General features: G+C 42.2%; 1 protein-coding gene across 1 annotated transcript; it reads right to left on the bottom strand.

Moving 5' to 3' along the window:
• Window positions 1-1,184: 1,184 nt before the first annotated feature.
• WAS (Wiskott-Aldrich syndrome) lies at window positions 1,185-18,880 on the bottom strand. Its single transcript, XM_018558006.1, has 12 exons — window positions 18,743-18,880; window positions 15,258-15,392; window positions 11,226-11,312; window positions 9,810-9,906; window positions 8,904-8,945; window positions 8,759-8,809; window positions 7,618-7,795; window positions 7,073-7,115; window positions 5,562-5,715; window positions 4,130-4,509; window positions 2,838-2,952; window positions 1,185-1,240 (listed from the first exon to the last, which is right to left on the bottom strand). Exons 1-12 carry the CDS (start codon window positions 18,854-18,856, stop codon window positions 1,185-1,187), a joined length of 1,452 nt encoding a protein of 483 aa, XP_018413508.1. The 5' UTR covers window positions 18,857-18,880.
• Between the last annotated feature and the right edge of the window lie 1,274 nt (window positions 18,881-20,154).

Raw genomic sequence — 20,154 nt, 5'->3', positions numbered from 1 at the left:
GACGTAGTTCAGCGTGATTGACAATGGATTACATCGCTGGACAACGTGAATGACCTTTGGATTTGGGTGTTTTATTTCTATAATAAAGGAATTGTCAGAAACTGACTTTTGTTTTTTGTTCAATTAAAGGACTTTTTCAAGGTGTGTCATTCACGTAATATATTACATAGTTACATAGTATTTGAGGTTGAATAATGTATGATTTTTGGGGGAAAAACACTCTTTTTATTTAATTTTTTTACATCGGGGTCCCCCCAACATTCTTACCAGACCTAAAGGGTTTGGTAGGAATTGGGGAGGGGAACCCTGCGCTGTTCTTTTATATATTATGTTTTTTAACAACCTGCAGGCATTCAGTCCACTTCGGCCGACGTTTCTCCCTGCTCCAGCTGTGTGTTCAGCTTTGTTGAGCCGATGCATGTGCGTTTGGCTAGGCTGCTTCCTTCAGCTGCTGTACGCGCTATGGAGAATAGCGCGTACAGCAGCCCTTCGGTTTAGCTGAACCGAAAGATTTCTGCAGCCGAAGCAAGCCAAAGGATTAGCCGAACGTTCAGCTACACCCTATTGCAATTTGAAATAGCCAATAGCAATCTGGCTATTGCTCCTGGCTGCTTACATTCACCTTTTGGCTGTGGAAGCCAGCCGGCAGGTAAATGACGCTGCGTTGGGAAGTGGGGTGCTGCGCTGGATGGTTGCTTAAGAGTTACTATTAACTCTCGAGCAACCAGAAACTACATTTATCCGACACCTATTGATCCCCGTGGGTGCCAGATAACCGGAAGTTTACAGTAAAACCAATTATGAGATTCTTGCGACTGTCTGTTGTCAGGCCAATGGAGAGTGCCAGGGAAGGTGAGTTACAGACCCCCTTTGACATTCTCCAATATGTAGGCAGCGTTTAGAATAAGATGAATGTGACTGAGTTCAGGATTCTGTTCAACTTTACCATGTTACTGAAAATTTGACATAAACTATTTATGTGAGCCGTTATTAGTTAATCTTTTTTTATTTCCATTTATTAGAAAACATTATAAACCATGAATCTCTGAGATTTACTTCAAGTTACTTAGTACAAAATCTACAAACATATATTTATAGTCACTAGAGAAGGAAACTCAAGCTATAATATAACTCATTGTGCCATAGTTATAAAGCAGGTGGTTCAGTGATGGCCTGTCATAGACTCAGTCGTCCCATTCGTCATCATCATCGTCCTCGCCTGGATCATCCTCATCGTCATCTGAGGATACAGAAAGTGCAAAGAAAATTTTAAATAAATATGGGTGTGGAAAGGTAAAGCAGTCAAATGCTAATTAGACAATTTAACATCTTAATAGTCCAGCCAGAGCTTTATCTTTTGGTAGAAGAGCTTTGTCAGGTTTTTACTGCTCTCTAAAACCTTGTTGTAGAGATTTCTCCTTATTTCCTGTCCAATGTTACCAGGAAAGGAAGGTAAATCTCCAAAGAGGACACAGACAACAGTAAAAACCTGTAAGTGTAAGGTAGTGCTGGACATTTTGCATTGTGGATGCTTGACCTATGGAGGGAACCTGGTAAGTCCCTTCAAGGTACATTTGTTGCAGTAGGTGAAGAGGGCTGTTAAAGAAAAATCTTTAAATGCTTCAGGTTGGTAAAAATCATGTTTATTTGGAAAACCCGAACATGTTGCCTTTTTCCTGTATATTTATTTTCCAAACAATCAAGATTTTAATCAGCCCAAAGCACGTCTCCTAAAATAATATTTTATTGCTCCTTGTGTGCCTGCTGGAGATTTCCTGTTACTTCCTGTCCCAGTGATAACATTGTCACAAGGAAAGGATATATGGGGAATCTATCCAGCAGGCCTCATGTAGCATGACAAACTGGCAGATGCTTGTAATTCTTCCTCACACTATTAAAAAAAAAGGTTGGAGACACACCTTTTCACTTCTTTCAAAGAGGCTTCTGTTTCCCCATAGGAATCAAACCTGATAATTGAATATAAAATTTTGAGACTCTGGAGGATGTGGAGTAACATAGAACAGGTTTTTGGTTTTTTTGACTGCACATGTTACAGCGTGTTATTACAATTAATTTTACACTGTAAGATATTTTCATGCAGCCTTGTCACATACTGCAAAAGATTTGAAGTGTCTCTGTTTGGCAGCGGCAGTTCACATGCAATCATACATGGTACGGTTACATGCGGTTTGGGATAGATGATTGTCAATGGCATCTATCCTACGTCTAGGAACAATCATCTATCCGAAACCGCAGGTAATCGTACCGTGTACGAATACATGTGGACTGCATCTGACAGATGCGGCTACTGCCTCCCTGTCATTGAATTGAACAAGCACAGAAGCTGCATCTGAACAGGGACACGGGATTTCTGCCACAAGAATATGTAGGTTCTTGCCGCAGCAGTCTCAGAACGCAGGATGCCCTTTCTGCAGGACAATCCCCATACTTTGTAATGTCTCGACACAAAAGTGGCATTCAGGTCGCACTTGCACTTTTTCCTGGTAAGTATTCTAATGGTTTTTCTGGTAACTTTCACAGCTATGTACATGGTCTTATAAAGTGTACAGTCAAGTGTTGATTGTATGTAAAATATTTTGTAAATTGTTCCCAACTACCATGAAGAGCATTGTGTAAAATATAATGGTAACGCATCGAGCTATTGCTCAATACAATATCATCTGATTTTTTGTACTGGATTGATGGTATGGAATCCCATATGTAAGCACAGTAAATTGTACTGTACAACTGAGTGACTGAGTAAAAAAAAAGACCTCTATCAAGGGAGGATGTCCTCACTGACCTCTCCTATCTACTACAAAGTAAGTAAGCCTTACCGGAAGAATGGATCACTTTGCTTCTTTTCTGCATGACGTGCATGAGAGCACCTACTAAGCCCTCAGAACTAGACTGCGAAAGAGGAGAGGACGGGACCTCCGTCGGTTCTGTTACCTGGTATTGTAAAGGAGAGAGAGAGGGCATGAGAGACAGCTCCATATATAACTTCTGTTTAGTTTACTAGTGATTTGGCTGAAAAACATGTATCTTCCATGTCTTTTAAGCCATTTCACACTCCCAACCCTATTGTACTGAAACTGTATTGTATTGTAAATTGTATTGTAACTGTACTGTCTCCACTATTTTGTAAAGTGCTGAGCAAATTGATGGCGCTATATAAATCCTGTATAATTTCACACACATGTATATCTCATAATCCACTGTATCCAAAATAAAGGGCAATGCTAAAGGGTCTATTTATAAACAATTTTTAGGGCCCTTATCCCTGGAAACATTGATGAATGTTCTTAATATTTTTTTTTTAAAGAATGAAAAAATGAATGTTCTTAACGTATTTTTTGTTCAAGCCAAATGTATTGCTATGTGGCTACGAATTGGAGCATAGTAAGTAAATACTGTTTTCCTATGCTCCTCAGCTCCATCTAGTGGATATAATGCAGTATTTCAACACAATACATTTGACCTGAAAATAAATTATATTAAGAACATGTAATTTGCTATTAGCAGAAACAAACATTCAGAAATATTCACTGGGCGAAGATGCAAAAACAAAAAAGTGGGCTTACTAGACTTGTGGACCAACTTTTGTACAAAAGAAAGTTCTTTAATCAGTAATAGTCTCACAATTCATTTGTAAATTACACATGCAATGTTGGCAGATAATTTTGAAGTTAGGCTTCCAGCTACAAGGAATGTGAATGTGTATTCTGTATTGCTGTTAAATTATCTTATAGGAAGACTTATGAAGTCTGCTAATGGTGACATCATTCTGAAACAAATTGAAAGGCTTGCACTTAGCGTATAAAGCACTGAGGGGTAGTATGCCTATATGGGCTCCACTGGAGTTTGGGGCCCCAAGCAGCCACTGACGCTACCCTTACTATAATCCTCCACTGTATCCAGTGATCTGGTCATGTTGTGTTCTTTGTACTGAATGTGGTAAAATTGTAATATTTTCATGTCTAGTGGTCAGATAATATTGGGAAGTGTTTTTTAGGTCTGTAAATATTTGCAGATTCAGGAAGTACGTTATAATGCAATGTAGATGTGTTTCTAATGTTACTGGATAAACAATCCAAGCAATGTATCTCAGTGAAAGTCATCTGCTTACCTTGTTCAGCATCTTCCCCTGTCTTATCTGGTCCAAAAGAGCCCCTCTACCAGTTGGAGTGGAGGGTGGTGTAACTGGACTTCCTACAGTAGGTGGTGGCGGCGGTGGAGGACCACCACTGATCTGTGGCTGTGGCATTACTGGTGGAGGTGGTGGAGGAGGGGGAGGAGGTGGACCGGGAGCGGGACTCCCTCTAGGTGGTGGAGGTGCTCTCGGTGAGCCAGAAGGAGGAGGAGGAGAAGTGATACGAGATGGAGGAGGTGGTGGGGGAACATTGGATCTGGTTGGTGGGGGAGGCAAGGGACCAGCTCTACTCCTTCCTTGCGATGGTGGAGGTGGCAGTGGGGCATTGCGGGAGGGTGGAGGTGGAGGGAGAGTATCTGCAGAGAAAGAACATTGTCAGTAGTCTCTAAAGATGTATAAACCTCTCATTTCAAACACCTTGATAGATTTACTGCCTGTGTCACCCTGTTAATATGTCAGAAGATTGGGGAAGTGTAATAGAGAACAGGAAAGCCTATTGTTTTTTTTTATTTGGCATCCCTAGCATTTCACTTACATAACTGATCTGATCAAATCTGAAGGAGTTTTAGCTGTTAGAGCAGTGAATATGTAATTGGTATGTTAAGTAGCTTCTTGAGCCAGTCTCTCCTAAAAATATTGGCATTCTTTTCTAATGTGTAATTGGTCACTGCAGTGGATGTTCATGCTTTACCTTCAAGGATAAGGCATATGTTACTTGAAAGATTTACAGCTCTTATAGTTCACTTCTTGCCTAGGAAGTGCAGGAGGTAGCAGGTTTCAGCAAAGACTAAGACCCCAAAGCTGTTTATTTACTTTTTAAGTATTAACCACACAAGCCAGTTAATACTTTAATGTTTTGGATATGAAGACAGTGGGAGTGGCTTAATAGTTAAGCAAACAAACGCTGGGCAGAGCTTACACCATGCAATCCACAAAAATGCTGTGTGCTGTCAGCCCACAATAGGAAATTAAAAGCTGAATGCAAATCAGCAGGTATTTTTCTGTACTTGCAGGGTCTGTAAAAGAATAAAACATATGGAAATGTACATGTATTGCAGAGATGTACTGTTTATTTTTCTGTTTTATATTGCCTTGACATATGCTGACCCATATATTCTTCAACAGTGGGGTGATACGTTTTCTAATATAACCAGTGTTAAGTTATGTTGTCATTTAGATAGTAGCACAGCAGAGTCTCCTTAGAACAGAACAAGTAAGTATAACACATTCTGGGACCCAGCCTCTGCATCAGTCTGGCCCTGTGGCACACAAACTCTGGGACAGCCTGACCCTGAGAAGGTCTCAGGGATTCAATTACAAATAGGGACCATCCCTGCAATGGATGACACTTGGGAACTATGCCCTAGCATTATTTCATTTGGCCTCCATACCAATATTTCAATCTCACCTCCCATCCTCATCTCCTGTTTCACAGCTTCTACTCCTCCATGCGACTCAATAAAGTCATAGATCAATTTGGATGTTTCTGCATCCTCCAGTTGAGCATCACTGATTCCTGCTTGAGAGAAGAGGTTTCGCAGTTCTGGGTCCAGAGCATTCACCTGGAAGTAGAAGTATATGTGATTCTTTGAAGGATTGCTAGAGAAACTGTATGCTTAATGTGACATTAAACTCAGGAGGTACTTTTTAAAAATGCATTCAAGTCACTTAACTATTAACAAAAATGTATCTTGTTTGTGTATCACTCAGCTGTAGATCTTCAAATCTCGAATCTACCTGTCAAAAGCCGGATGCAGCGCTGCCTGTAATTAACAGGCAGCGCTCTGTCCATGACAGGTTACACAGGGTGAGGATTTCCCTGCTGTGTAACCTGCTAGAAGCCGATCTGAATGGAGAAAAAGCTGTCAGCTTCAGATTTGAAGCTGAAAGCTTTTTCTTACATAATACTAAGTGAGGCTCTGCCTCACCTGCCTCCCCTGACTGCACGTCCCTGGATTGTAGTCCATCACAGGAGCAAGCTTGGAGGGGTGGCTATTTTACAACACACACACTACAACACACACAGGGACCATGTGGAACAAAAGTAGCCACCCTCCAGAAGGAAGCAGAGTGTCAACATGAATTCAGAGATGATTTGAGGATCTACAGCCGAATGCTACACAAATAGCCTACATTTTTGTTAATAGTTCAGGTACTTGAATGCATTTTTAAGAATTAACTACCGTATTTTTCGCTCCATAAGACGCACTTTTTTCCCCCAAAAGGAGGGGGGAAATGTGCCTGCGTCTTATGGAGAGAATACCTATCGCCTGACGCCGGGACATGCAGTTTCGGGCACCGGGCGAGTAGTTTATTTTTGTACATTCAGCCCTGCTCCTGACAAGCAGAGCTGAATGTACAGTGGGAGCCGCTGTTCGTTTAATACAAGGGATCTAAATAGATCCCTTGTATTAAATCGTGCAGCGGGGGCATCGGCGGTCATGTCCGCCCCCCGCCGTGGTTTTCTGGGTCCCCCGTTCCTCTGGGGGACCGTGACCCGTCACGGTCCCCCATAGGAGCTCACCATAGAGCCCATTGAGCAGACGAAGAACGTCGTTCTTCGTCTGCTCTGTTTGATTACTGAGACAGCGCCACCTGTCTCAGCAGTCACTAACTGCAGCTTCTGTGACAGAATTTCTGTCATAGAATTTCTGTCACAGAAGCCATGCGTCCTATCGTCCGGAGCATCTTATAGACCGCAAAATACGGTATATAATATGATGTTAAACTCAACTCAAGCCCAAAAATATTTTTTGTTTTGAGTAGTGTAGGAAGATTAAGAAACTATGTTAGCATTTTATTAGCAATCTGTGCCAGCATTTGGAAGATTTCCCCTTACTTCCTGTCTGGACATTTCAGGGGAAATCCTACTCGGGGCTCTGCTTGTTTGTATGGAGGTCTATATTGCTATATACTTACATCAAAACCGTTATTGGGATCCCAGCCAACATGGCTCACATGCCTGTAAACAACAAACAGTGACACAGAAAAGACAGAAAATTGTGACATTAAATATTTTTTATGGGGCATAACAATATTCTGAACATGCAAAGTACACCCATTGAGTTATGCTTTCTTAAGGGAGTCCTATTGTTGAGACACAGTGTCACCACAAATTTGGCAAACGTCCTTTTCTTGTAAAAGTGTAATTCCAGTCCAATGTTTCTTTAGCTTTGGATAGAATGGTGGTGGGTTAGAACAGTTGGCAAATTTTTATTGCTGTCTATTACCTGTTAGGTACACTTATATTCACTCCCTGTTCCTATGATAGTGGTATGCGGGATAGAAATAGAGGGGAAGATAGAAATAAGTTAAAACCCTGTTGTGTTTTTTTCACAAAAAACAAATGTGACCATAATAAGCCTTAAGGTATTTAGACCTGACCACTGAGCCTTATATGTTCTTATGATCAGACCCTGCAGGTGTAAAACGTATAACATTAGTAATCCTTTACGTATACTTACTTGAAGCCACTAGGTGCACCAATATCGGCTTTGGAGAACTTCTTCTTGCCCTTTTTGTTTTTGGACTTGTCAGAGGGAGTAGGCAGGGCCCGATACCTGGCAGAAGTGATGTCTGGATTTTGGATGTTGATGGCAGGCATGCTGGGAGGGGGCATTTGGTGCATAGGACTTGGAGGACCTGGGATAAAAGGCATTTTATTGTCATGTATAAAGTAGAATGCCACACAGTCCATGGGTTTTTCCACTGAAAGCAAAATTGTCATATATAAAAGAAGAGAGTTGTGGAAAATACTAACAAGGAATCTGAGAGTTTCTTTTATTTCTCTGGGACTCTACTAAGCTGGCCATACAATATATAGCCTAATGGTACAATCTCTGTACAAGCTCCTTTAGACTTACCAAAACTATGTAATATGAGGACACCCCTAAACTATCCATTCAACCTGTTTACAGTCAGGCGGGTTTTTGCACTACATAGGTAAAGGTAGAGATGAAGGAGCTTGTACAATGGTAGAGATGAATGGTAGGGATGAAGGAGCTTGTGCAATCATATTGTATAGTGTATGGTTAGCTTTTGTGACATCTTTGCATTTGGGTCTCTAACTCAGCATACCTACCGTGGGCATTAAGAGGGCCTCCCACCATCCCTGTTGGATTTGTTATTTATTTTATATGATAGAGAATTTAACAGAAGGAGCTGGAACACACAAAGATGGAGAAATGACCCAAAACTTCCAGGTGGTCAGAGTTGATCATTATAGTAGGGAGATCCTAAGGTTTTAGAATTCAGGACTTATAAGAAGCCGGGGGTGATTTATTCTACCAAGCTCTACCTGTAACTAAAATATCACTATTAGGTTGACTTGGCCTTTAATAATTACACTGTAACAGAATTCAGAGCACTCTGTTGCTTTATCTAAATGGTGACTTTCTGCAAGCTCAGTTTTTCCTTTCCTGGATGGCCCTTAAAGGCCATAAGTCTGATTTGTTTTCCTATCTGCCCCTAACAAAGAGGCGGATTTTGAAATGCACAATGCTTTGATCAGCCTCGTTCAGCAGATCAAAAGCACATTTTTTTATCACGCAACATTTCCGTCATTGATGACTACACTGGCGTATTATATATGTTTTTGGAACATACCATTGGAGAGTGGTCCAGGGGGCGGCGGTAGGGGTAAGGTACTTCTTCTTTCTAAAAGTAGCAGAGATGGAATTAGTTAGGATCTAGCCTGACATCTAGACAGACAGAAACCAATGCTTACATTGCTTACATGCCACAAACTTACCATCTGACACTGGAGGAGGTGGTGGCAGATTCTGGCGTTTGTCTGCAAGTAGAATGGCCAAAATAATATACTTTTCAGGGTTGCTTTGTACAGCTCATTTCATGTAAAGAAAACTTTTCAAACAGCAATGTTCAAAACACAATGAGAAGAGTGCTGATAAATTAACAAATGAGGTCTTATGCTATTCAGGAAATTGGGGTTTTACGTTGAAACGGAACTGAACTCAAAAAGCAGAGATTAGCCATATTATAAGGACAATTTAGAAATGTTAAGAAGCACCCTAAAAAAACTTGGTCTGAAAATAATGTAAAAAATAGCAGTGAGTGTGCCTTGGCACTCCTGCCCTGTAGCCTCATAGCTGTACATCTGCAGTATGAGATCTAAGGCACTACTGCAAGTCTCAGGAGATTTAGAGTGAGATTTGGTAATGTAATTACTATGCTGCTCACTGTTGTCCTTGCTGGAGGGTCTGATATGAGGAAGCAAATCCCTGCCTCTACCAAGATGGCCACCTCTATGCAGAGGCATAGTGCAGAACATGGCATAGTAGGTCAGTAAAGAAGGAAAGTTTATAGAAACCACAGACAATACTGGTGACTAGTTATTTGCCCTCTGCTTGTCTTTTTTTTGGACATCGCTTCCAGAGTTCTGTTCTTTTTTAACAGTTAATGACAGTAAATGAAAACATAATACCTGTTGTCACACATTACATGAGAAAAATAGGCAGAGCCAGATCTGTACAATAAAGGGATTTAGAAAAGTGTAGGAGGGTAAATGAAAAAGAAATAGGCCTAACAGTAGATTTTTCACTTTAACAGTGAGCCCATTTTATTCTCCCAGATTAAAACGGTTTATAAATTGTCTGCCCTCACACCTCAATTACAGCTCATTGTCATATCTGTGTACCTTGTCTGTGGTGCTTCTTCTGTAACTTCTCTTCGACAACAGAGTGAAATGTGCTAGCTTCTTCTTCATTTGCAAAACTTAGACCAGCCTGGCATTCCTGCAAATAGAATGCAAAATGTGAATTGACTACACATTACAGCAGGGGTAGGCGACCTCAGCGCTCCAGCTGTTGTAGAACTACAAGTCCCCAGAGGCATTGCAAGAATCACGGGAATGACTCCTAGAGGCATAAAGGGATTCATAGTTTCAGTACAGCTGGAGTGCCAAGGTTGCCTACCCCTGCATTACAGCATCTACTCCAGTCTCCCCCTCTACAGGGAGACTGTGTCCTATAGTGACATCGGGGTGAGTAAATGGAAACTCGGCCCACGTCGCAGAACCAGGATTGTAATACTAGAAGTGTGTCAGATATGAAGATTTTGCTGGAGACCATAGCTCTTGAAGATCGGCAGACAGGACAGTATTAATGATGTTTTTGCAGGGTTTGCTTTTATTTTATATTTTAAAGGGCACCAGGGTTGCCACCATAGTGATGTCTTTGGCTTGCGGAGTGCAGTTAAAAGCCTGGCTACACCTTCTCTTGTGGAGGAGGTGAGATGGTGGCACCCAACGAGGAGTAATAATGTCTCCGCGGACAGACTGGAGCAGAGTTTCTGTCCACTGATTTTGCAGTAGTGAGTCGTCTATAAGCTAAATATCTGTAAAAAAATAAATCAAGGCAATTGGACTTGCTGTATTTTTCATGAAGACGTTTCGCTAATCATCCGACTAGCTTTCTCAATTCTGACTTGAGAAAGCTAGTCAGATGACTAGTGAAACGTCTTCAAGAAAAATACAGCAAGTCCAGTTGCTTTGATTTATTTTTTACAGATATACCATGACCTGTATGAGTGAGAACCGTCACAGATATTAGCTAAATCGTTCACATTTGGCAATTATTTCTGGAACACTGGTAAAAGAAAGCAAACTGAAGGCATGAAATGTTTACTTTTAATGCAGAAAGCACTGCTCTATACGTGAATAAATACCTAGTTATTTGGTTATGAGACCTCTACGGAAGGGAAGGGTTAGAGTTTATTGACTTATCCCTCCCTTCTGCATAACATGATCAAGCAGTGGTCACATGACCAACCACTATGGCATCTAAGGACTTTAGTTTGGTTTCTACAGCCAAGGCTCCAGGGTGTTGAGGCAGTTTTACAAAGCAGATTGAATGAGGTGTCAAAGGGGGTGGGGTGAATGTGGACTAATTGAGGGTCTCAATTTGGCTGCTTCATACCAAGTGCATCTCATATCATAAAATAATAATAATACAAATGTGTGTATCCCTCTCCTCCATATGGTGGCATACTTGACACAGGTCATACTTAGCTAAGACGTCGCATCAGTCATTACAGGGAATCTTTTAAAACTCACATCTGCTGGAAAAGTGTGGAAATATGGTCTAGGATTGTTGTAGGCGAGCTGCTGGTATACTTCCTGTTCCCAAATCAGCTTCTCTTCCTGCAATACAAAATGTTAACCTGGTGAAGCTGTAATCACAGTCTAGAAACATCCAACACTGTAACAGCTGCTCAGATACAGGACTGCCTATACATCCCTGGTACCCAACCTGCAGCGCTTCGGCAGTTTTTGTGGGGCCCTTGGAGTCCCAAAATGCAATAGTTTGTGTTTTCCATACCAAGGTGCTAAAGATAAAATATTCTTTATTATTGCTTCAAATTGTTACATTTTTTTGTTTATTTCTTTCATTTTTTATATACTGTCAGGGGTGTACTTTTACTTTAGTACTTTTATGTACTAAAGGGCTGTAGGGAGGAACAATGTAGAAGCATTGTTTGTAAAGGAGCATTAATGCCAGTGATTTCTAGCAGTCTCATGTTATGTAACTCCAGCCTATTAATATCTCCTAAAGTATATCCCCAGCCTCCAACAGCTTTTAAGGCATCAAACTCAGGGATGAAAAAGACAAGTTTACATAGTATCAATATATTTATTAATTTTAAAAAATGCAAAAAAAAACAACTTCCTGTATGCTATAGTCGTACTTATTCCTTGGCATAACACCTCACTGGACCTCCTCCATTACTTATGTTTTGAACTGGCTCGATAAAATATTTACGCTTCCATATCTTTATAACAATATATTCAGTCTCTTCAATCATTATAATTTATATTCCACCTGCACGCCGTATCTCAACACACTGCCTGCAAAGTACCAGCATGTGATGTTTGCAGCTGGGGTGGATCTATGGTCCTATAATAACTATATTGATACTATGTAAACTTGTCTTTTTCATTCTTTGATCGATGCCTTAAAAGCCCCGTATTTTGTTGTAGAATTGGTATATTAGGGGTATGGTGTCTTGCTCTTTGGGGGCTCAATAATATTTGTGAACCTCTATAGCATGTTCGCAGTCCCCGACCATCTCCTCTAGCATGTCTACAGTCTCTGACCATCTCCTGTAACATGACCATAGTCATTGATCATCTCCTTTTGTAGGCATGAAGTCTATGGCAGCTTTCTTTAGCATTGCAGTCATTAAAAATTATGTGTGGCCCTTTGGTGATGTCCGGGACTGTATTTACTTGAGGCCTCGTATCTCAAGATAGTTAACCACTACCATATAGTGAAGAGAGGGAAGGGACTCCCGTTTCTCCGGGATGTTAAACGAAGGATCTTCACTTTTAGAAGTCCCCCCGGTAGGATATCCAATCAAGCAAGAAAAATAAAACGTACGCTCATAGCGTAATAAATTCCAGGTTTATTTAGATCCCTTCCCTCTCTGGAGTTCCACTGAGCAGGAGAAGCAAAGACACAGCTCCGGCTTACCTTGATGAAACAAACGGTTGTTTAACATCATTTGATCCGGTGAGTGCATTCCCTTGAGGGGATTTTTTTCCTCGTTTTTTTCCTCGTTCCTTTCTGGATTTTTATTGGACACATCACTTAATTGGAAAACGCACTGGATTTTCACTGTGGAAGTTGGCTTTATATTTATGGAGTTTTAAAGACTTTAAAAGACTTAGTCATTTTGGACTACTCACATACACACATATATATATATATGTTTATTAATTACAAATTAGTTGCACATTGAGTGTTGTATTTATTGTTGGGAAACCTTTTATAATTATTTATTCACACATGACACATATTTTCGTAATTTTACCACAGGTTTAATAATATTTTATATTTTTCATATACATATTTTGTAAATTTTTTACAAATAACTGAACAGTTTTGTTTGATATTTCACATTGGACTAATATCCTTTACACACGGGTTTTTTCACACTGTATTTATATAGATGTCATTGATTTTTTTGAGATACATCCTTTACAGTTTATATACTTTTTCAATTGTATGCTCCAAACCTTTGATCTTAACGTTTTGATTTCTCATATATCCATCAACGAAGGACAGCTAGCGCTGTACCATTTAAACACATCCTGTACTATAGTGGCCGAGTGCCTTAGTCCAGCAGCTTCCCGTACTCTTCTAGAATAACCTTTTAAAATCATAAGAATTGTTTGTGTATATATATTTTTTGGTTCTGGGTTTATATTTATCCATTTAATATTTTATTCTCCATTAGCGCAAGTTCTTGCAAATAAGACTTCCAGAAGACCTACCAGTACCTTTAATGGTATTCACAGGGGCCCTGCCATTACTTCTAATGGCCCTCACAGAATATAGGCCAGTCGGACCAATGATAGACATAGAATCTGGATGAGAAAATCCAGAGTGCCCTGAAGGGAATCTCTACCTTTTCCTGATCACTCTCCAAATTACTGTCTCCTCATTGGAGTCCTCCTGTCCTGCTTATACCTTGGTGGGGCAATCCTGGGAGGCGTGACCTGGCACCATCAAGCAAGGAAACCCTTCTCCACCATCAGAAGCTCTGGTGAAAACCAGTTAGTGCTTATACTCCACGCCTCGGGTAAGCCCGTACCACCTGCCAGGGGTGTCACCATAACAGTTATTCTATCCCTCCTAACTAGTCCTACATTTCCTGATAATAATTACATGTGCATACAGTATGTGGGAACTGTCTGGAATTGACCAGTACACTCTAGCTAACCAATACTCTTGCTACAAATATCTGGCCTTCTAGTTGCCACATGTTCCCCCTAGCCTGTCCATTTCCTCCCCTTCTCAGCCGAATGTCATGCTCATTGAGTCACGAAATTTCCCAAGCATGTATCTACATGTCATGTCTGAACTTTCCTGATCTGACCCATGAGAAGGAGTGCTATCCAAGGTAAGAAGCCTATGTGAAATAATATAACGCTTTAATTATGTCATACAACTTCACTGTTTATATTTTCAGCTCATTGCACTGCATTATAAGCACTTGATCTACATAGTGGCAGACATCCCAACTCTCCCGGACGCTCCGGGAGTCTCCCGCTATTAGATAGCGGCTCCCGGCCACCCGGGAGAGAAACATTTTCTCCTGAAAAGGTTTACGCTGCTTTATCTAGCAGAGTAAACCCTTCCCTGCGATCTGTTTTGTGTTTTTCTTTCTGACATCGGAGCCGCCGACCGCCGTCAGTCAGAGACAAAAAAAAAAAAACAGCATAGGAATGCAAAGCTATATTGCGTATTGGCTATTTCACTTTGCAATAGCCTATTGCAGACTAGCTATTGCACCCGCCCACTGCTGCTGCCAATCAGCAGGGGGGGACCTAAAGTTCTCCATCAGGTCCTCTTCTAGTGATTGACAGCAGCAGAGGGCGGGTGCAATAGCCAGCTTGCTATTGGATACTGCAAATTGAGATAGCCAATAACAATCTAGCTATTCATTCCTATGCAAGAACCAGCAGATAGCAATCCTATGCTGGGCACCTCCCTGAAATGAAAAGGGCACCTCCCTGAAATTGCTTTTTTCAGGTTGGGATCCCTGTAGTGGACATTGGTTAAATGTTTCAATATGACTTGGAAGTACAAGTTATGTAAAAATACATTTTGGTTTTTGGTAACAAATGTACTGAGAAGGAAACTGAAACAGGAAGGAAGCACTAGCCGCCTTGAGTAGATAATAATTTAATGAAAGGGTCCACACAAAATGTGTCAAGCAGAATTGTTCAGTTGTGTTGCTCCTGGATGTAGGTAATTTCCTATGGGCTCTCTACAAAGTATTCTGTTTTATCCAGTGAGCAACCTGGTGTCATATCCCAGGACAATTGAAATGAGCATCATTTATGGTGCCCAAATTCACAGAAGAAAGATAGAAAAGACACTGGAATTTGGAACTTTTACAGGGGAAATGTAGAAAAAAATCTATAATTTGAAGATAAAAAGTTCCTTGAAGCTTCTGAATTTATTTAAAACAAGCAGATTATTTCTCTGTAGGTGTAATGTTTGTTTTATTTTTGGGGGGGTTTTCCTTATTCTCTAAAAATGCTCACTTTTAAATATGAATTTTGGGCTGCAGAACGTACCGTGATACTGTATATCCGGATGAAGTAGGAACGTTTGGGGCTGTCCTTCACAAGACATAGAACGCCACAGCAGTGCTTCACCCACTGGTCATTGCTTCGTGCTAGGTATAATTGTACCACAGTTGTTGCCAGTGTCTGAGAATAAATACATTAACAATGAAGAGATTGTGTAAATTAAAAATATAAAAAATATTTCAATTGTGTATAAAAGCCGCGCTTTTGGTGTTTCCTTTCAATGCAAGCAGCAGCGAAAACAAGTGAAGCCTAATGTCACTCTTTACAATCTCAAGACAAAGTCACTGCGCTAAAAACTTATACATAAATATACAAAAACAATAAAGTGCCTAGTGATAACCCCAACATAATATGCAACCTCCCCTATAGTTAAACTCAATACAATCTCAAAACTGCATGTGCAATGTGTTGTGATCCAGATCACATGTGCAACTCCACAACTTGGTCTCAAACAAAAAGGGCTCTTCAAGAGGATATGTCAGCAATATTTTTTAATACATTTAAAAAAATATTTGCTAAGAGTCTGTATTATTGCCAGAGATATGCATCTTACTCATTATTGCATATTTGCCGGCATAGCAATCCATAGAGAGTGAGCTCCTCTAGGATTAAGGTGCCCACACACCTTGCGATAATCGTACCATAATCGCGGGAAATCCCACGATCGTACGATTATCGTAAGGTGTGTGGAAGCCGTGCGACCTCTACTACTGTAAGGTCGCATGCAGGGGCGGACTGACCATTCGGGCAGTCGGGCATGGCCCGAGGGCCCGTGGCCAGTAGGGGGCCTGTGTCCCCCTGCTCTCCCATTACACTTTACCATTTTGTTCGCCCGCGTGCTGCCTGCTGGGATCGGCAGGGCCCCCCCGCGCAGTGGGGAGACTGATAGCGGTAGCCGCGGGACACAGTGACAAGCGGGCGGATTAAAGATGTACTGGCAATAATGGGCTGCCCTGACAGGCAATAACGGGCTGCCCTGACAGGCAATAACGGGGCTGCCCTGGGGGCCTCAGGCGTGAGGACCCAGCGTGCAGCAGCTTCACAGTGCTCTTCACAGTGCAGAGAGAGACGGAGACCAGCACGTCTGTGACAAGGTGAGTGATTTAATGGGTTTTTTTTTCCCGGTCTCCCCGTGCTGCTTCCTCTGGCTTTTAAGGTTTATCTCCTGAGTTTAGTGTCACTTTAATGCAGATATGCTGACTGGTCATTCCGATGTAGGGCAAAAATCCTTGCGCTGGCCCTGCTGCCCCCCCCAATAGTGCCCACTTAATGGTTCTGGTTTGTGATCTGCTGTGCATTGGTTCTGATATAAGATCTAGATTATTCAGTTCCCCTGTCAATTCTTCTACCAGTTCTCTGGAAATGTACCCAGGATAATTGGCAGAACTGAAGAATCTAGGTCAAAATAGCTCACTTTCCAACTCCCCTATATTGGTCTAGATTTATAATTCTTCTACCAATTCCCCTGCAATTAAGTTCAACTTTTAGTGAATAGACCTGTTATTTTGAACTCATTCTGTAACACAACAATGTATATGTGGGTGGAGCTTGTGGGTGGGTGGGGCTTGAATATGGGCGGAGCACAAGGGGGCCCCATAATCTTATATTGCCCGGGGGCCCCATGTGTTGTCAGTCCGCCCCTGGTCGCATGACTTTAATCTTAGGAACATATTCGAAAACCCGCCGAGCATCGTACGATGTTCGGCGCGTGTGTAGCATATCCGTAAGATAAAAGCCGGACGGGCCGGTGTGCGCAAGCGCACACTGCCCGTTAGGCATTGCAGTCATCGGAAGCCCGCCCCTCAGGGGGCGCGGATTGCGATCATCACAAGTACGATCTGCCTGTCCACGATAGGCAGATCGTACATTTTTTAATGACCTTACAACCACCGCAAGAAAAAAGTATTGCGATGGTTGTAAGGTGTGTGCCCAGCCTTAGATGCAGTCTGTTCATTCTATATCTGTAAAAAATAAGTCAAGGCAACTGAACTTGCTGTATTTTTCTTTCTCAATTCGGAATCGAGAAAGCTGGTTGGATGACCAGTGAAACGCCTTCAAGAAAAATACAGCGAATCCAATTGCCTTTTACTTATTTTTTTACAGATATACCATGACCTGGATGAATGAGAACCTTCACAGACATCTGTTCATTCTAGTTTTTTTAAATTAGATTTTTATTGCTGTCTATGACTCCACTGGGTGTCTCAGTGAAACCCTTATATTGAGAAACTAAGCAATCATGATGACACAGTGCAAAAAGCAACGTTTCGGGACTGGGATGGCCCCTTTATGAGGCAAACACAGTGACAGTGTTTGCTTGACGAAGGGACCATTCTTGGTTCCGAAATGTTGCTTTTTGCACTGTGTTACCATGATGGCTTAGCGTCCCAATAAAAGGCATTGTGCACGTTGGACCTTGGAGTGCGATTGACTTCTTCATATACTGTGATATACACAGCGTCATCCGCAGGTCACACCAGCACCCACCTTCATAGTGGGATTCGGATCTAGAGTGCGGTGGATTTTGGACTACTATCAGTGAAACCCTTGTGACACCAGGACCAGAAAAACAGGTAATGGGAGTCACCAGGAGAGAAGGCATACTCTGTAATAAAATGTGACTGAGATGCTAAAGTAGGGTACACATGGTACTGGCTGACATTCGCACAGTGAGTACAGCTGTTGGCACCCTCACCCCAGCAACCCTTGATTAGCTGATTAAAGGAGTAGGTTGGGAAATTCTTGGCTGAACAGAGCTGGCAGCCAATCAGCTGCTAGTTCCGTTCAAGTATTCTGATAAAATACAATGCAATCAGCAGGTGATTCATCCATCAACACTTATAAGTGTTGATGGAGGTATCTGTTTTATTTTGTTTTGTTCAGCCCGCTGGTTAAACGACAAAAAATAGACCCATGTATACCCGACTTAACTCCTCTCTATTCTGCTATAAAATGTGTCTTTGTGAATCTATTTGTCCCATTAGGAGAGATTTCCCATCACTTCCTGTCAGGGGTATAAATAAAGATCATGGGGCCCCGTAGCAAACGTTTTATGTGACCCCCCCTACTGGCAATTGTCTTAATTAAAAGTATGATTAAATCTAGGCCCCATAGCAGCCACATTGGCTGTGCTATGGCTATTGTTATTCCACTGCTTCCTGTACCTCTGACTCCCTGTCACGGTGAGAGGTAGTTTGGTACAATCTCCCCAGTGGAGACACTCACAGTAGTAAAAAATCTGATCAAATGTCTAACCCTTCCCCACACTATCCAAAACAAAAATAAGTTCACGACAAGTGGCCAAGAGATTTTTTTCCAGCCCCATTGAACAGCAATTAGCCTGCATTTTCAATTATTTTAGAATGTATGTATCTCTTTGCATAACTGATACTGGTTCCTAATCAGCATCTTTGTAGGCCCGTAAATGATGGCACAGGAACCAGCCCACGCCCAGCATCTACCCATCTCACCATGCACTTTCTCCCCAGCAGTTGGAACACCTTCTGGTTCTCCTGTGGCACAAGAAGGACAGAGGAGACATTTTCCTGGGTGCGGCCCGCAGCCTTGGTCGCTCCTCTGCTCATGGCTGGGCTCTGTCTCTTGTGAGTGCAAAGTCACAGAAAAAGGGAACTTCCGTGCAAGCTAGCTTTAGGCAGAACGGAAGCTGAAAACCACCAGCAATGTAAAGGGCTTACTAGGTGCAGAGGGAGCGGAAGTTGCAGAAATTCAGCCATGAACCAATTACATATCCATATAACGGGTCGTGTGACACACTGTGATGTCTTAAAGATGCTATGGCTGCCAAACAGGTCTTATACTGTATATTAACATGGTGAAGCTCCCTAACTGATCTCAGGCAACCAAAGCTTAAGTTTCAGCTACTAAAATGTATTTTCTGATTATGTCACACGAGAAAAGGTTCTAAAAGCTGCACTCCTGGAATGTTTTCAATCTTTTAGGTCAGCACTAAAATGTGAACACATCCAGTATAAGTGCCTGTGATTTATCTTTTTATTATCCTCCAGCATATTAGGAAAAAAAGAGTGACAGCTGGGGTTCCGGCCAGGCTGGAGGTGAACCAGGAACCTGACAGCTCTGAATAGAGACAGGCCTGGAGCGCAAGAAAGAGAAAAGAATTGTGTGGAGGAACAGCATGACAGGGGGAGAAGGGGAGCTAGGCATAGAACAGTTAAAAGTTTTAGTCAGAGGAAAGTAGAAGGAGAAGATGATTACCGGATTAGAAGGTTTGTCAAGGTGGGGCTTAATAAGGGTGATGCGTGCATGCGGAGGTGGAGGAGGTTTTCAATGGAAGAAGTTGCAGACAGCCTCCCACCCACCCCATTGCTTTTGTCCTCCTGGTACTGGATCCTTGCGGCTTGTCACAACAGTCTTTTGGCGGTTAGGGGTCCTTGAAGGTGGTCTGGATGGCTGGTTTATTGGAATAATGGTTGGGGACCCATCCCAGGTGTGGTGTCCTTTAAGTGGTGGTCAATTGGTTTTGACCACTTGGTTTTGGGCTGAAAGTGTCTGCGGTCAACAGATATTGTTCCCAGGGCAGTTGTGTTGTGGCTAGGGGCAGGGGCGTCCCGAGGCTGGGTGACACCCGGAGCGGTAACCGTGTGTCACCCCGCCGAGACGTCACTGCGCATGCGCGTGACGTCACCACGCACGTGCGCGATGACATCACGAGTGTCAGTATGCTGATACCTGCCGGCGTCCATCACCAAGAGGGGGGGACAGTCACCCGGCGGGATAAGGTATGCCGCCGGGTCCCCTCCTCTTTCCTGATACTGTCTGGCATTCGGTCCATGACCGAGCGCCCGACTTTTCAGAGGGGGGGTGACACCAAAATGAATGTGAGTCATTTTGGTGTCACCCCTCC

This window comes from Nanorana parkeri, unplaced genomic scaffold (assembly GCF_000935625.1).
Source record: "Nanorana parkeri isolate BGI_ZX_2015 unplaced genomic scaffold, ASM93562v1 scaffold315, whole genome shotgun sequence".
Lineage (NCBI taxonomy): Eukaryota > Metazoa > Chordata > Amphibia > Anura > Dicroglossidae > Nanorana > Nanorana parkeri.
This window is presented reverse-complemented; position numbering and strand designations above follow the sequence as displayed.

Excerpts from the sequence above, each read along its gene's own strand:
- WAS (XM_018558006.1), bottom strand. The coding sequence starts at position 18,856 with ATGAGCAGAGGAGCGACCAAGGCTGCGGGCCGCACCCAGGAAAATGTC. Across the intron at positions 9,907-11,225 it reads TCCACACTTTTCCAGCAGAT|GAATGCCAGGCTGGTCTAAG; the intron begins GTGAGTTTTAAA and ends TTCTATTTGCAG. Across the intron at positions 8,810-8,903 it reads ACCTCCTCCAGTGTCAGATG|AAAGAAGAAGTACCTTACCC; the intron begins GTAAGTTTGTGG and ends TGCTACTTTTAG.